This window comes from Desmodus rotundus, chromosome 10, assembly GCF_022682495.2.
Source record: "Desmodus rotundus isolate HL8 chromosome 10, HLdesRot8A.1, whole genome shotgun sequence".
In the NCBI taxonomy this organism is placed as follows: Eukaryota; Metazoa; Chordata; class Mammalia; order Chiroptera; family Phyllostomidae; genus Desmodus; species Desmodus rotundus.
In genome coordinates, this window is record NC_071396.1 from 71060408 (window position 1) to 71076014 (window position 15607).

Below are 15607 nucleotides of genomic sequence, written 5' to 3' on the forward strand. Positions count from 1 at the left end.
CTAGGACCTCCAATGTAGGGGAGACAGTTTCCCCAAAGCAAAATCAAGGGGATGTGACTATAAGAAGCAGAAGTGGGAGCAAGGTAGCACAACCCACAGATGTCCACTACAGTCAAAATGCAGGGTGGACAATGAATACAATTCATTTTCCTCCCCTGTTGCCACATCATACCAAAGCGTACTTAGTTACTATTTCTTGGCATAGTATCACAAGGGCATCTTCCCAGCTACAGTGCCCCCTTTGATGTCAGCCATCACCTCAGTAGCCTTTTCCAGCAGCCCCCCAATGCCCATGGATTCCTTCCTTCCTTTGAGGGTCACAGACCTCACTCCCCTGTGTTTCTCCTGTGGTTACTATTTCTCAGTGGCATCCATGCACTTCAAACACAGTCAGCTCCCAAGGAACAGGGTTACCACAGGGAAGAGGCTACATAAGAACAAACTACAAACACAGTAGGTAATTTGGAGGCACTAAAATTTAGTGTTCAACTCAGTTTGACTTGCTTAAAAACTGTTTTTACTCTTTCATCATCCATCCCCCAGATTTGCCTAATCCACTGAAAACTTGTAAATCTCCTCAAGACTGTGTTTTAAAATACGATTTGGTGTATTTACCGTTCACCTGCTATGGTTCTGGGTAGCCTGTAGATACCTGTAAATGTCCATGGGTGAGAACAATTCTGTAAGGTCAGAGTGAACAAATCCCCATTGCATAGCACTACTTATGAAGTTCTGTGCAAGAGCATTTAAAATGTTATTTGGAAGGAGATTGGCGAAGAGCATATGCCCTATTTTAAAAGAGGTGGGTATTTACTCTCATCCTTTAAAGGTAATTTTTAAGCAAATTAAGGTTTACACCAGCTCCGGGCTTCAAGGGGTGTCAGAAAGGGCGGTTGCCAGGGAAATCTGATTGGAAAACACCAATCAGGCCTTGGGATCTGCACATCGCGTAATTGTAATTTTCCTATTCTTGCTCTTTTTTTTCTGCTTTTGCCATGAGAAGAGCAAGCTAAAAAAGCTACAGGGACATTTATGCCAAGTCGCATTTGTCAAGTTGAAAGCTGTGTGGAGCAGAAAAGCAGTTCTCCCAGCTGCAAAGAAGATGCAAAGGAGCCGAGTGAGTAGGGAATCTGAGAGCTCACTAAAAGTGCTTAGAAGGCCAATACATTAAAGCCATCTCTGTGCAAAGTGGTAGGCAGAAACTGGAAATCCAGGGTGAAGACTTCTTACAAATGCTGGAAAACCACTGGGGTGCTTGGAGGCCCCCAAAGCCATCCTTAAAAGGCATGGCTCTCCTGTAAGTTTCCCAGTTTCCCCAGACTGTCCATTTGTGCGTAAGCAGTGACTGAGAGCGACCGTCAGTCGGGGTGCCACAAAACCGTGAAATGCCAAACACGGTTTTCCTTCACAATTATTTTAAGTATTTATTATTCAAACCTTCTTTATCAGTACTAGAAAATTAATGACAAGATAACACCATGCTTATTTTAATAGGTACATTTTATTTAAAAAATAGGACAGTTGAGTGGTGCACTCCACTTTTTTTTAGTTTATGTTTTTCATTCACCCAGTCAACATACATTCATTAGAGGCAGGGTGATGCTATTAAAAACTGTGTGGTAGACAAATGCAGGCTTCCACTCCTTATTAGGACCCTGGGCAAGTCATTTTAGCTTTTCAAGGCTTAGTTTTATAGCACTCAAGCCTATTTCCTAGGACTGCTGGAAGGATGAAAATAAAGCAACATAAGTATCAGTTCCAGCCCTCTGAGGTTAGTCCATAAATGTCAGTGTATTCCATAAATATTAGATCCCTAGTTCCCCTTTCATAAATACAGTTTTTCCTCCTCACAGTCACCCTTGCTAAAGCTGAGGAAAAGCCTGGGAGGTTGAGTCCCCTCAGCCATAGCCAAGCACCTTCATTTACCTGATTGCTTCCATCGCCAAGCTCTGTGCTTGGCAACAAATCCACTATTGCTGAGGGGTAACCTTGCAGATGTAAACCTCTCATTTCCACCATTTTAATCACTGTTCTTCCTTACTATATTGTCTTTATTTCTACTTAATCAATCCAATGCCTAAGTTCTTTCTCCCAGCTTCTTTGGTTCCTGATGAAATGGAACTTGGCTTTAAATAGCACCTCAATCTTAGGGTCAGCTCTCCTTCCAATTCTCTGCGGTGCAGAAGTGCTCACAGAACCACACTGGCCTCCCCTGGTACATGTCAGGACACAGGCTCCATTTCAGCTGTCCCGGCGTTCTAAGTGTCTTCATTCCTTTTGTGGCTCTCAGATTTCCCCAAATCTCACGCATTTTCATTACTACAAACCTCACCATCCAACTTCCCATCCTGAGATAAGTCACTCTCCAGAAGTCACTCACACATGGCTTCATCTCCCAGCCACCGTCTCTCGGACCATTGGCACCGGATGTCTGACTCGATCTACATTTAGTTACACTTTGTGACTGCAGCCCCGCCACTGTGGGGATGCCGACCACATGTGCTCTGAAAGAGCCTTTTAAAAGCAAGCCTTCCCTTGTCTGCAACAGTATTTCTCATATGTTTTTATTCCTAAGCATGTAATATTTATTCATTTCATTGTTTTTTCCTCCAGGTAGATCTTTAAACTCTACAAAGTTGTTTTCTTATCTGAAATATGTTCTTTTGATAATCATAAAATAACAATTATTACTCACAAGGTAGCTAAGATGTGAATATGGGTGGGAAATCCCTGGACTGTGTACGGCAGATCCCAGCTTGGGCAAAGTGTCACCTTGGATTGACTAATTAATAACCTCTCTGGACCTCAGTTTCTTTACTTTACAAGCTGAAATTATAATACACACTTAATCCTCTTATCCTTCAAGGTAGTTATAAGAATCATGAGACATTATGTTGCATTTGTACTTAAAGTCTCTTGCAAAAGCATGATATACGTGAATGCTAATGGTTACTGTTATTTTGTTACTAAGAAATATGAACGTTAAGTTTATAATTAGTATCCATTTCTTGTTCTTATTATTGCACATATTCCTTAAAAGGGTGTTTAGTTGATTCTAAAACACATTTTTTGACATTTTAGCATCTTGATATTGGAATGTATCATACAATCTGCGGCATATCAGAATTTAATTGGTGACATTCATTTCTCTCTTATGGTACAAAAAAATATTGTGGCCTTTGCGCTGGTATCTTAGAGTCAGTAAAACGTGGTATTTGGACCTTAGAGGAAAACTGAAGAAGGGTAAAAGTAAGAGTGCCTTGCCTGTTTAATACGGAAATTTTATTAACCAAGTGAGGAAAGGACCCCTAAAAAATCAGCACAGAGTTCGAAGCATTCAGATGGAAGGTTTTGCCTTGAATTATATCACCTTTAAAGGTTTCCTGTGGAAAAGGTTTCTTAAGGACCTCTAGCGTGCTATAGCTTTAGCTCGCAGATCTCCCAGAACTAGTGTGATCCTGCTTCAGCTGGGTTTGGGGAAGCCTAAAGGGGAAAAAATATCGCTGCTGCAGAAGAGAGTCCAATTCCAAAGGTCTCAGAAGAAAGATAAATGTATTTTTGTGCATGTGAGCCAAGTTGGGAGAGCAAATTTTTACTATAGAAGATATATATTGGGCCAGATGAAATTTTATATGTATAATATTTATAATTTTCATATATGAAATTTTTACATTTTTATATAGGGTTACATATATGTTCTATTTGCATTTTTATTCTTATACTAGAATAATGATTAGAAGTCTATCAGTTAAAATGCCATTGCTTTTTAATTTTCAAGATATTCATAGTTGGCCATACTTAAAAAGTAGACATGAGGAGACAAATTTCTAACCTTTATTCTCAGATTTGTATGATGCTTTGAAGTTCACAACTATCGTCACACACATTATCCATATTTGTTAAATGTCGATTATCATCCCCATTTTACAGATGGAAAGCCTGAATCAAAGAGGTGAGGTGACTTACCCAAGCCCACATACAGTGAGTGAAAGCAAAGCTGGTGTTGGAAATTCATTAATTCACTCAGTGTCACATTTACCCAGAAGCCTATTCTGTTTGTAGTACTATCCTGGGCCCTAGAAATAGTGAGATAAAGAGTAAGAAGCTTGTTTCCTTTACCTTTTCTGACCCTCCCTCCCTCACCTCTGTGACAAAGAGCTGCCTGCCCAGAGTGGAACCTTCATGCAGCCTAGAGCTTCCCTGACCCCTAGCTGTTGGCCTTGGCAGTCCTAATACCTCTGGAATGCACAGAGCTAGGCTCAAGATTTCTAAAAAATACAAATACAAACATAAAAATAGTTCCCATGGAACTTTCTTCTTCCCTAAGATTTCTGCTTTGTGAATCAAAAGGACACACTTGAGATTCGATCACCGGGAAGCCGGCAAGCTAGGAGGCCCAAGGAAGCAGGACTCAGCCCTGCAGCAGAGAGATGAGCAGGAAGCTGTGCGGTACATCCTGGTGGGGAACTCTCCCTTAAAGATACTAAGGTGATGGGATACTAAGATCTGAAGATGATGGGAGTACGCAATAAATTAGGAATTCAAGTTTCTGATTACTGTATTTCAATTATTGCTACCCCTCCATTACCAAAGAAAATTGAACACAGCATCAGGCTCCTTAGAAAGCAGGTGTCATCCATCATGAGGGAGCCTCTGTGTACTCGGCCGTGTGTAGTGCAGAACTCCCCTAACACAGACCTTTGCTGAGCACTTCCTGTGTGCCTGTGGGCATTGGCTCACGTAATCCACAAATAACTCTATGGAGTGGGGAATGGACAAGGAAATTGAGGCACAGAGGAGTTGATTAACTTGACCGTGAAAGTACCTTGTTACTGGCCCAGTGGGAATTCAAACCTGGGCTGTCTAACTGCAGAGCCCACACACTGAGCCTTCAGCAATACTGCTTCCTCTTATTCCAGGGAGCTTACTGAGTACTTGGACAGATGACACAAAAACACAAACAAGAAGTATATGCAAATGCCATGGTATGGTTATGCAAACCAAGTACTCAGACGGAAGATATGGGTCTGATTTGGGGCCACACAATCTCCATTACATCTTTGCCCTTGGACCTGGCAACCAGCCGCGGTCAATGAACGGAAAGCTAGACTTAATCTTTGAGCTATAGTTGCTGACCCTTATATAGATGATATAAGCCATAGATTTCTTAAAGGAGATCAATTTAGGTTGGTGCAGTTGGAGGGGGCTTTGGGATTGCTGAATTTAGCCTTGAAGAAAAATTTGAGGTGGGTTTAGGAAAACCTCTGAGACCTGGCCCTGCCCTCTTAGCCTTTTCTCTTTTCACTTCCCTCTTGCTCAGTGCCCTCTGGATGTGCTGGCATATTTTTCCAAGGCTTTGATTGCACCAAGATTATTCCTAACCCAGAGACTTTCACTGGCTGATCCTTCTGCCTGGAAGTTCTTCCCTGAGCTCTCCTCAAGGCATTTATGGTTTCTGAAATAATCTTGTTCACTTATTGGTGTACTTGTCTACTATCTATCTCTTCATGCTCAGTAACACAGGATTCACACGTGTACTGTTCACTGCTGCATATTCCTCTCACTCAGGCCCTGGCTGGAAAATCAACAAGCAAAAAATACTTGTGTGAGTAAAGAATGAAGGGAAAGAAGCAAGGAGAAAGGGAGGGAGACTTTAGAAGTGCAAGCTTGCCTCATTAAGTTGTGTTTAACTTTTCTTTGTTCTGCGACTGAATAGCCTGTGGGCATCTTTAGAATGGACCATGACTTGGTGCCCATGATTCTGTTTCAACTGATAAAACATCCTCATCCTGTAATTAGAGACCGATGGCACTGGTTATGGCCATTTCTTGGTCAGAGGTAGGACTTCTGTACTTCTGAATGATGACCTGGGTTTAAGTTACAGACACTATACCTGAAATAGACAAATTCACACTATCCTTATCTCGTTTTATCAAAAATAACTCTCCATTGGAGCTTTACTGCTTAAACATATGCATTCAAAAGCAAATGATCCTCTTTTTCCTCTAACCCATCACTATTTAAACCTAACCTTTGTTAGATTTATGTTTTTTAACATTTATTGGACCCAACCACCCACTAAGCTGGTTCAGGCAAGCAGGAGACCTGGCCACACTGCGTCAGCAAGTGACCAGGCTGCTTTCCTCCTGCTCCGGCTTCCTTCTCTCACCCAGACTCCCATGTCTTCAACCAGCTAGGACTAATAATAAGAAAGGCTTTCTCAGACACCTGAAAGGTTAATTTTTTTCTTTGGATTTCCCTAAATCTTTCTTCTTTGTGAACTAAAGCAGAAAGACACAGCAACCTTTGACTGGAATAGTAGCTGCAGCCACGAGTCTCCTTTCTTTTCACACAAAAGGAGATGACATTTTATGCTCTGGGTGCCTGGTAGACTTGCATGCTTTCTTTGAAAACTACGTACCTGACCACTGTCTTCCCTTTTACTTTAGAGCTTAAGGAACTTGGAATGAAAATTGTGGCTCAATTATAGCAACTTTTCTGGCCCTTAAACTTCAGCAACAGTATTGTTCTCCTCCAGGGTCTTGATTTTCTGTTTCTTTACTTTTTCCCTGTAACTGATCCCTGATCTTTTATATGTAATCTTGTTCTAGGCTATCTTTAGGTGCATCAATAATGTATTAATTTTTAAATTACATTCCAATGTAAGTCACTCACATACAACTTTTTAGTTGCTGTCATTTGAAAATTATGTTTAATTGAAAGATATACAGGTTGAATACTATCTATCTGATTCCCTTCTCAATGATCATAGTCTCTTTCTAGTCTGAATCCAAGCTTCTACTATGAACTGATTTTGGGAAAAACACCTAAACAGAAATTTGCCATGTTTTGTTTCATAAGTGATATGAGCTAATAAGTTTGTCATTAGTCTCTGACCTATTCTTAAACATTGTATGCATCATCTATGACCCTCAGCTGTGCTTACTTAATTTATAAAATGCAATTGCTAAGCCAATAATGAGGTTGTGAATATGATCATATCTTTGCAGTGAGTCATCTGCCAATTGAAGAAAAACAAGACTGTTCTCAACATTTACAATTTGCCTAAGAAATCTTCCTTGTTGCTATGGTGACAGTGATGCTTTTCAGCTAAAAAAGTAAAAAATCTCCATTGTTACTAACATAACTAATAGAAGGCAAATGCAACAGATGTGATGGATTATGAAGGTGTCATGAGCCAATAATTGTTTCTGTAGCTACTGCTGATCAGAGACCAAAGCAACAGCATCAAATAGTGGTTAACAGCAAGGCCCAAGAGCTGCTGGGTTAGAACCCTGCCCTTCATAATTGGGACTTTGGGCGAGTTACATAACCTCAGTTTCCTCATTTGTAAAATAGGGGTAATAATAATACTACCCCTCAGCTGTGCAGATCCAATGAATAAACATTTATAAAACATTTAAAACCGTACCTGCACATAGAAAGTATGACTTAAGAATTTGTTTAATAAAATAATCAAGCTGTACAGTGAAACTTAATCACACTTCATCAGTACTTTTCAGGATTAGAACCTATAAACAACTGTTTTCAGGTCCATGAATAGTAGCAACTCTTCAATCTGATGTTTCTAGATATAAGCTTTCAAATTATATGGACCAATTTATAATTTAAGGGAGAAAGAATCATGTATTTAGTGGAACATCTATTCTCTTCTTAAAACCCATACATTTAGAAATCTATGTATATGTGTATGTAACATTGTAGACAATTTTCTTAAACTTAAGTGTTGAGATTCATATGTAATTAATTATAAAATTGGGAGTAAGTAAATTCTGATTTTTGATGTTAAACCAAAATGCTATAAATTCTAGCACTGCCATTTACTAGCTATGTGTTCTTTGGCAAATTTCTTAAGCTATCTGAGCTCCTGCTTCTCATCCAAGAAATGCAGGAAAAAATGCAGAGTTTTTGTATGGATGAAATAAGATCCTATAAACAAATTGCTTAGCATAGTTAAATGTTAATAATGAAACACTGTATTATCTAATGGATAATCAGTAAATAGCATAAAAATATGAAATACCTTTTTCACTCCTCATTGCAAATTGGGCCAGTTTCCATTTATGGTGCCATATCTTAAACCTGCTAACATGTTGATTTGGAACTCTTCTCAAATTTATTTATGCTTCGTCTTCTCATCTCTGTTATAAACATGTTGAGGGCAAGAACCAGACTCCCCCATCTTTTTAAATTAAGCCTTATGCACTGTAGGCTGTTACTTCTTAATGTGTATAAAGAGTGGTAATTATGCATTTCTTTTACCAAACGGAGGAGGAATAAGATCCTAGGTTGAGTCCATATTGAAGTGGAAAATCTAAGAGGAACTGAAAAGAAAGTCATAAAGACACTTTCTATAGCATAATGGTGCTCTACTGAACTCAGAGGAAATGACTGTGAAAAGAAGAGAGAGCAATATACTGAGAACATTATCTTGTGTGGGACTCACAGTTAGGAATTTAGAATAGGATCCAGCAAAGCAAGAGGAAAAGAACGATTCAGATAAGCACAGTAGTAGTAGCTATGCCAGGTAAGCAGAGAAATTCTTAAGGGGTAGTGCTCATGGTGTGTTTTTGTGTGTAGAGGTCAAGAATAATTAAAGTAAGAAAATGCCACTAACTTTCATGAGGAGATCATTGGAAACCTTTAAAGTGTGCTTTAGGCAGATCTATGGAGGCTGAATTAGGAAGTCAATGCAGCTAGTATAGATCACTGATTTAGAAATAAGGAAGATTGGATACAAAATGGTAGAGATGGAGGGTTCAGGGAAGATGTAGACAAGAGAGAAACAGTTTTTATTTGAATGACAATTGAAAATTAATAATTAAAAAACTCTGATAAAACCGGTCTCCTTTCCAATGACATTCTTATGCCTAACTCAATTACTATCAGCAAGTGAAAACTGAGACATACAAGTAAGTCAGAGCCAATGGTTTTCATCTTTCCTAATACACAGGTTGTTTTAAAGATTGAGACATGGATTTGCATGTATTCAAAATAGTTTCAAACCAGTTAAAGTAAAACACCGTTATTGAAAAGTTCACATCTAAAGTTTAAGATGGTTACCTGTGTTATCCATATTTAGGGTCATTCATACTCCCCCAAAAAAGGAAAGAAGAGAAAAATGTAGGGTCTTATAAAAAATGAATCATCTGTTTTATATCTGAATAGGTTCCCCAAGATGAATGGACAGGGTATACCCCTCGTGGGAAAGATGATGAAATTCCATGCCGAAGAATGCGGAGTGGCAGCTACATCAAAGCCATGGGAGACGAAGACAGTGGTGACTCAGACACAAGTCCCAAGCCTTCTCCCAAAGTTGCTGCACGAAGAGAAAGCTATCTCAAGGCTACTCAGCCTTCTCTCACAGAACTCACCACACTCAAGTAAGTGTTCCGAATGCTCTACTCTGGTAGTCCAGCTGCTTGTGTTGCTACCTAGGATCAGACTGTGTGACACCTAGAGTAAATGGGACAGAAAGCACTCTTCAGACGGAGCAGTGTGATGCGTTGACTGGCCTATTAATTTCGACATTGGGTCTGACTTGTATGTCCCTATGCTTTCAAAGACATGGGCACCAGGTACACTCTGTACAGATCACAAGCTGAACCCCCAACCTCTGAGAAGAGTTTGGAATAACTCAGAGTGGCTTCTGAAAGGAATTAAGATTTCTGATCAATGAGCAGGTCCGTGTATCCCAAATCTGGGCATTTGTTCAACCACTAAATCTATGAAGGATCCCTTCCTTAAAAGACCCTTGACTTTTTTCAGATAATTGAGTAATTAATAGAGCAGATTATATTGGAGTAGCTTGTAGAATGTGGCCATGCTTTAAAATTGGGTGATATGTGAAGGTTCTTGATATTCGTTTTTAAATTTGTGTACTCAATATATATTGTATTTTGTAAGACCTTAAAATGGTTTTTGTTTTGAAGAAATATGTTGATAAGTAGTTCTTACTTCCATTTGTACCATTTTAAACAGAGGACAGCTTTACAAAATAAATTATAGGAATTGATTATTTTAAGAAAGGCCATATTTAATTTTTAATTTTATTTATGGACAGTAAATTAGAACTTGGAACACAGCATCCCATAGCTCATCAGTTGAATCTGAAAAATATATTATGCATTATTCATGTTTTTAAGTGCCTTTGATTACATATTTTGAGGAAATACATAGTACTATTCATGCATTTAGGTTTCACTACAAAATAAGATATTAAAAGATAATAAATAAAACAGAAAATTGCAAAAGCCATCATATTAAGGAAAGCAAACTAGATTATAACCTAGAACACTGAAAAGAAGCTGACTATTCTATGATGGAAATTTATTTAAAAAGCAAATCACATTATATTTTAAGGAAGTGGATGGGGAGAGTCCCCTCATCAATATATTTTCAAGGTATCACATGAAACCACTATGGACCATTTCAACAGAAAGCTAATACCAATGACATTAGTAAACCAGCCCAAGAAAGGAAGCTCTTCTTCCTTTCCTTTGGCTTCCAATTGCCCTCTTTTTTTGCCTTTATTTCTGCATGTATTCACTTCCTAGGCCTGCTGTAACAAAGTACTATAACCTGGGTGGCTTGAAACAGTAGAAATTTATTACCCTACAGTTCAGAAACCTAGCAGTTTGAAGTCAAATTATCAGCAGGGCAACGCTCCATCTGAAACTGTAAAGAAGAATCCTTCCTTGCCTCTTCCTAGCTTCTTGTTGTGACCGGCTATTCTTGGCATTCCTCAGCTTGCCTCTGTCATCATGTGGCTGTCTCCTTATGACACAAGTGACATTGGATTAGGACTCTCCCTGATGACCTTATCTTAACTTTATTAAACCTGAAAAGACCCTTTTTCCAAGTAAGGGCACATTAACAAGCATTGAGAGTTAATACTTTGACGTATCTACATGAGGTTCACAATTCAACCCATAATACTGCCACACAAGGTAAGAATTGGTCATGGAAATGAAAAATGGAATCAGGTATTCTCTGTACTTTGGCACAGCTCACAGAAACTCAGAAAACTAAATATACACAATGTGAAAAGAACTAGATACATAATAAAGGCAGTGGGCCAAGGTGGTGTGACATGAGGGTAGCCAAGGACTCTTCTGGCAAATATTTTCTATGGACTTTAAAGTTTCTCCACTACAGACAATAGATAGTCACAGCCGTGGCACTGACATCTTCCAAAAGATGCAAAAAGAGGGAATGCTTTGGGCAAGAATGTCATTTGGACCTTCAAGATCTCAGTTCCCTCCAATGAAAACCAGGTAGTAAGACCCTGCAACCTCCTGAATCCCTTCCACCTTCTTAGTATCCCATTAGTTTACCTATGGGGATGGATTTGTCGCATCAGCTGAACAACACTTTGGGTCTTGGGCAATGAGATACAGTGATTGCTGCAGTTCACAGTGGTACGCAGGTATGAGGAGAACAGAAAGGGGCAGAGCCCTAAGGAAGGTGTGGAATGTGCTCTGAGGAGGCCAAGTATGTGCAGAAATCTAGTTCACAATTGTATCCTACTTTCTAGAGCTTCAAGGCTGTGGGGAACCCACTCTGAAGTCATCGGAACTTTTACATTTTGCCTTCTCTAATGCCTGGGACGCTACTTGTACAACCATTCATGTTTTCACGTACTGCTCACAAGCTTTGAGAGCAGAAAGAGGCCAACACCCAGGTGGTGGCTAAGCTGATGGTAAAGAGGGTCAGCACTTCAGACACTGAAATTAGTCACTGAGCAGGGTCTAAGAGTTTGAGATGTCTATTTTCCTCCTCTAACCTCTGGAAATTCAAAATGATAACCATTTTACTAGGAGGTCCCTTCTAAATTAAAAAGACTTTTTCTTGACTTAGGATGGCATTTTACCAAACCACCTCTGCTGCCCCCCTGTTCTTTAGCAGCCAAGACAACATCTGACCATTCTAGTATGTCTTTCTTCTCTGTGCTACCATCCTATTCACCAGACATATTTCTCATAGTTCTGTTCATCTCCATGCATTTCTTCCTTCCCTGCTTTAGGAGTTCCATCTCTCATTACAGTCTACATATCAACCTTCCACCATGCTCAAGTACATGTGATTATCAGTGATTTCTAGCTTAATGGGATTTAAGGAGGGATACAAGAAAAAGGGGGAACACACTATGAAGGGAAAATTCAGATATGGCATCACTCATAATCAATGCTGTCTTTTATTCCTTGATGATATTTTGACTGGAGGTAATTGTTTTTCTAGAAGTTTGAAGCATTTAGTTCCTTATGAGAAAAAAAATCCCCATATCCTGGAATTCTAGTTCCCCAAAAAAGAAACTATATTTTTGTTCCTACTGCTCTGACATTTAAGTCAATTTTTTTCCTCCTTCCTCCTCAGCAATTCACAGCTTTAGGGATGAATCATAGCCATGAACCAAGATAACTAAAATTAGCCGAGTGAGATTGGGGCAACATGTTGTTTGAGGTTTTCAACTCCCAACTTCTCTCAGAAATGTTGGAGAGAAGGTACTCCTACACTTTCTTATATTGTTTTTCTCTTTTCTTTTCCCTTTGCTATTTTCCAAAGGCATCTTAAGGGTCTATTCATGAGCATGGTTTTCTTCAGCTACTTAATGTTGTCTTTAGACTGATAAGGCCTACAGTCAGTAGAACATTCTAGAGTCAGAGGTCATCTTGAGACAGTGTACTCCATCTTTGGGCTATAAAACTGTAGCTACTCTCTGAGGACCGCTATTTCTTTTACTCCCTTCTCTTCTTCCACAGCTAGTAAGAAATCCCTTCACTTCACCACTACTGGCCTTTCTTCTTCCTTTGTTCCTCTCTAACAATAAACTTGAAATGACTTATCACCCAAGAATATTATTATTTTCAAAAATAACTTCTGAATGCTTAATAGTAAGTTCTCAGGCAAGTAAGGGAGAGATTTGTGGGCCAGAGTTCCCTCAAAGCACGTCTCGGCAGCTTAGCTCTGATAAAAAATTTGAGACTTTTACTGGGATTTACTATATTATGCAGTTTATTCTGTAATTAAAACTGCTGCCTGCTACCATGGTTAGTTAAAACCACATGCAAATCCCATCCCAGATTTTTTTTTTCAATATATTGTGAAAATGAAGAACTTTAAAAAATAACATTTGTTAGCTGTCATTTAAAAGATTCTAAAGTTAAATTTAAATGTCCATTAATCCAAGGAAAATAGCACTTTAAAATCTCTTCCTACTTCTTTATCCTTCTATCCAAGTATGAAGAAAGATTTCCTCCTAGAACAAACAGTCGGGCTCTGGAACCATAGGCTTGTAAAAGTCCCTGAAATTGGTGAGAAGGCCCCCCGGCCTCTGTGTGTGTTTGCTGCTTGAGAGGACCAATCAGGGCTCCTAACAATTTTGATGCAGTGTCTTAACAAACAGCTTCAGGAAGGTTTATTTTCGATTTAAATGCCTTGAAGGCAGATAGTTTTTATTTTGAAGGTGGTTAACTCTCTTATTCTCATTCTTTCCCTGATCTGAAAACTTTTTTTAAAAAAATAATGTTTTCGCCTATCTCCTCAACTGTCTCACATGTGGCATGTGTCAAAATGTTCTCTGTATATATGAGTTTGTTTCTCTTCTGCCTGTTCATTGATTTTGTTTTTTAGATTCAATTGTTCATAAATGTGTATTTATTGCCATTTTATTGTTCATATTTTTGACATTTTTCTTCTTCTTAAGGGATAAGAAGTACAGTTCAGTCGGTACAGAACAGTCACAGGGATGGAGAGCACAGCCTAGGGAATATATATGGTCAGTAATATTCTAATAAACATATATGGTGTCAGACGAATGTGAGATTTATCAAGATGATCACTTATTAAGCTATATAACATCTAATCATTCTAACCAAGGACGTACACCTGAAATTAATATAATGTTGTATGTCAACTGTAAATGAAAAGTCTAAAATGACTTAAAAAATACAAAAATAATAGTAATAAGTTGGCGAGATACTAATAGTTCTGTGGCTTTGGGCAACTAGATTAATGTCTCTGAGTTCCCCCCACCCCAATTAAATGAGAGGCTTGAGCTGTCAGTATGGATGGCACCACACAGAAGTCTCCCATCACAACTCTCCCGCCAGGCCCATGACAGACAGCATTAGCCGATGCCAGCATTGATGGACCCCGGCACACTTTCCACTGAGCCACTTCCCACCAGGGCTCACAAATCCTCTGAGCACAGGGCTGCAGCCACCACTTCTCATCTCCCAGTGATTCCCTGGCTGCTATCCCTTGTCTGCACAGTCTCTTAGGAACCTGGCAGCACTACCGTGTACAATTGTAAGGCTGAGGCACAGAAGAAATAGCAGTTGACTATTGAAAGTCATATAGGTAAATGATATAATTTGAGAAGAGATAGGGTGGTCTCCTTCACCTTTAATTCTGGAGATTTAAAATAAGTCAGTGCTACAGCAAGAACCCAAAACTATAGCCTCTTGCTGCCATCTCCTTTTTTGTTTACCTTTGTGTAAGTTTATTTCTCCCTTTTTTCTCTCTAGACACACACTGTCCTCTGCCAGTTCTTCATATTTCAAATGCCCCTCTACTCACCTATGATTCCTCATGTTCCTTCTCTTCCCAGAAAAGGAAGAGAGGGGAGGAAGGGTGGGTATCTTTGTATGATCCCCCTCCCCCGGGGAGGTTGGGGGTTGGGGGTCATATTAAGATAGGAGTATGAGGATTTTTTTCCCTAAGTATGTGAACCATATTTAAGAACAAAGCAATATATATCAGCCCATCTTTCTCCTAAGTGTATGAAATGTCTCTGTTTTTCTTTGATGTTTACTTTCCCCAAATGTTTTGCCATTCCTCTCTACATGTCTCTCAGTATAATTGTAACATATAATAGCAAATGCTTCCTTACAATGGGAGGAAGAACAAAATAACCCAATCCGACACTACAAAATTGTGAATTTATGTCCTCAGAGATATAAACTTGGAATAGTTTCCCATCCTTCCCTCATCATAATACTCTCTTCTTTTGTCCTCTATCCACTCAACTCTACCCTCTGCTCCCAAAATAAGAAATGAAAAAAGTTTAAAACAGAGAAACTCATTCACTTGCTCCTAGACAAATTATCTAAATATCTTTCAACTCCCTGATAGAAATAAGCCTGGTTTGAAAACGGCCCTGCCCTGGCTGATGTAGCTCAGTGGATTGTGTGCCGGCCTGTGAACTATAGGGTTGCTGGTTCAATTCCCAGTCAGGGCACGTGCCTGGGTTGTAGGCCAGGTCCCCAGTAGGGGGTACACAAAAGACAACCACACATTGATGTTTCTCTCCCTCTCTTTCTCCCTTCCCCTCTCTCTAAAAAACAAATAAATAAAATCTTAAAAAAAAAAAAGAAAGAAATGGCCTATTATATTCAGCCCTTGATTGCCATGCTTATTAAAAAAAAATATAGAAGGTCCCACTTTGGGTATGAATACCCTCCCAAATGACATGGGCAAGTAGTGAGTAGTGCAGTCTGTACCATATAATAACCTGATCTGTTGCTATATAATTGCTCTATGGGAAAGATTGAACTGAACCTACAACGGTCATGACTTCAGAGAG

The 15607-nt window shown here is 39.2% G+C and overlaps 1 protein-coding gene across 9 annotated transcripts in view; it reads left to right on the top strand.

Annotated features, from left to right (window-relative positions):
* DLGAP1 (DLG associated protein 1) overlaps nucleotides 1-15607 on the top strand; it is an 828057-nt gene that overhangs the window by 567619 nt on the left and 244831 nt on the right. For 5 of the 9 annotated variants that reach the window (XM_024580349.3, XM_053912688.1, XM_053912692.2 and 2 more), the window contains one exon: nucleotides 9190-9404. In XM_024580349.3, coding sequence (XP_024436117.2) covers nucleotides 9190-9404 — 215 coding nt within the window. Of the gene's footprint in view, nucleotides 1-1003; nucleotides 1118-9189; nucleotides 9405-15607 lie in introns of all 9 variants that reach the window. The other 4 variants (XM_053912686.1, XM_053912690.1, XM_053912687.1 and 1 more) reach the window with 1 other exon arrangement.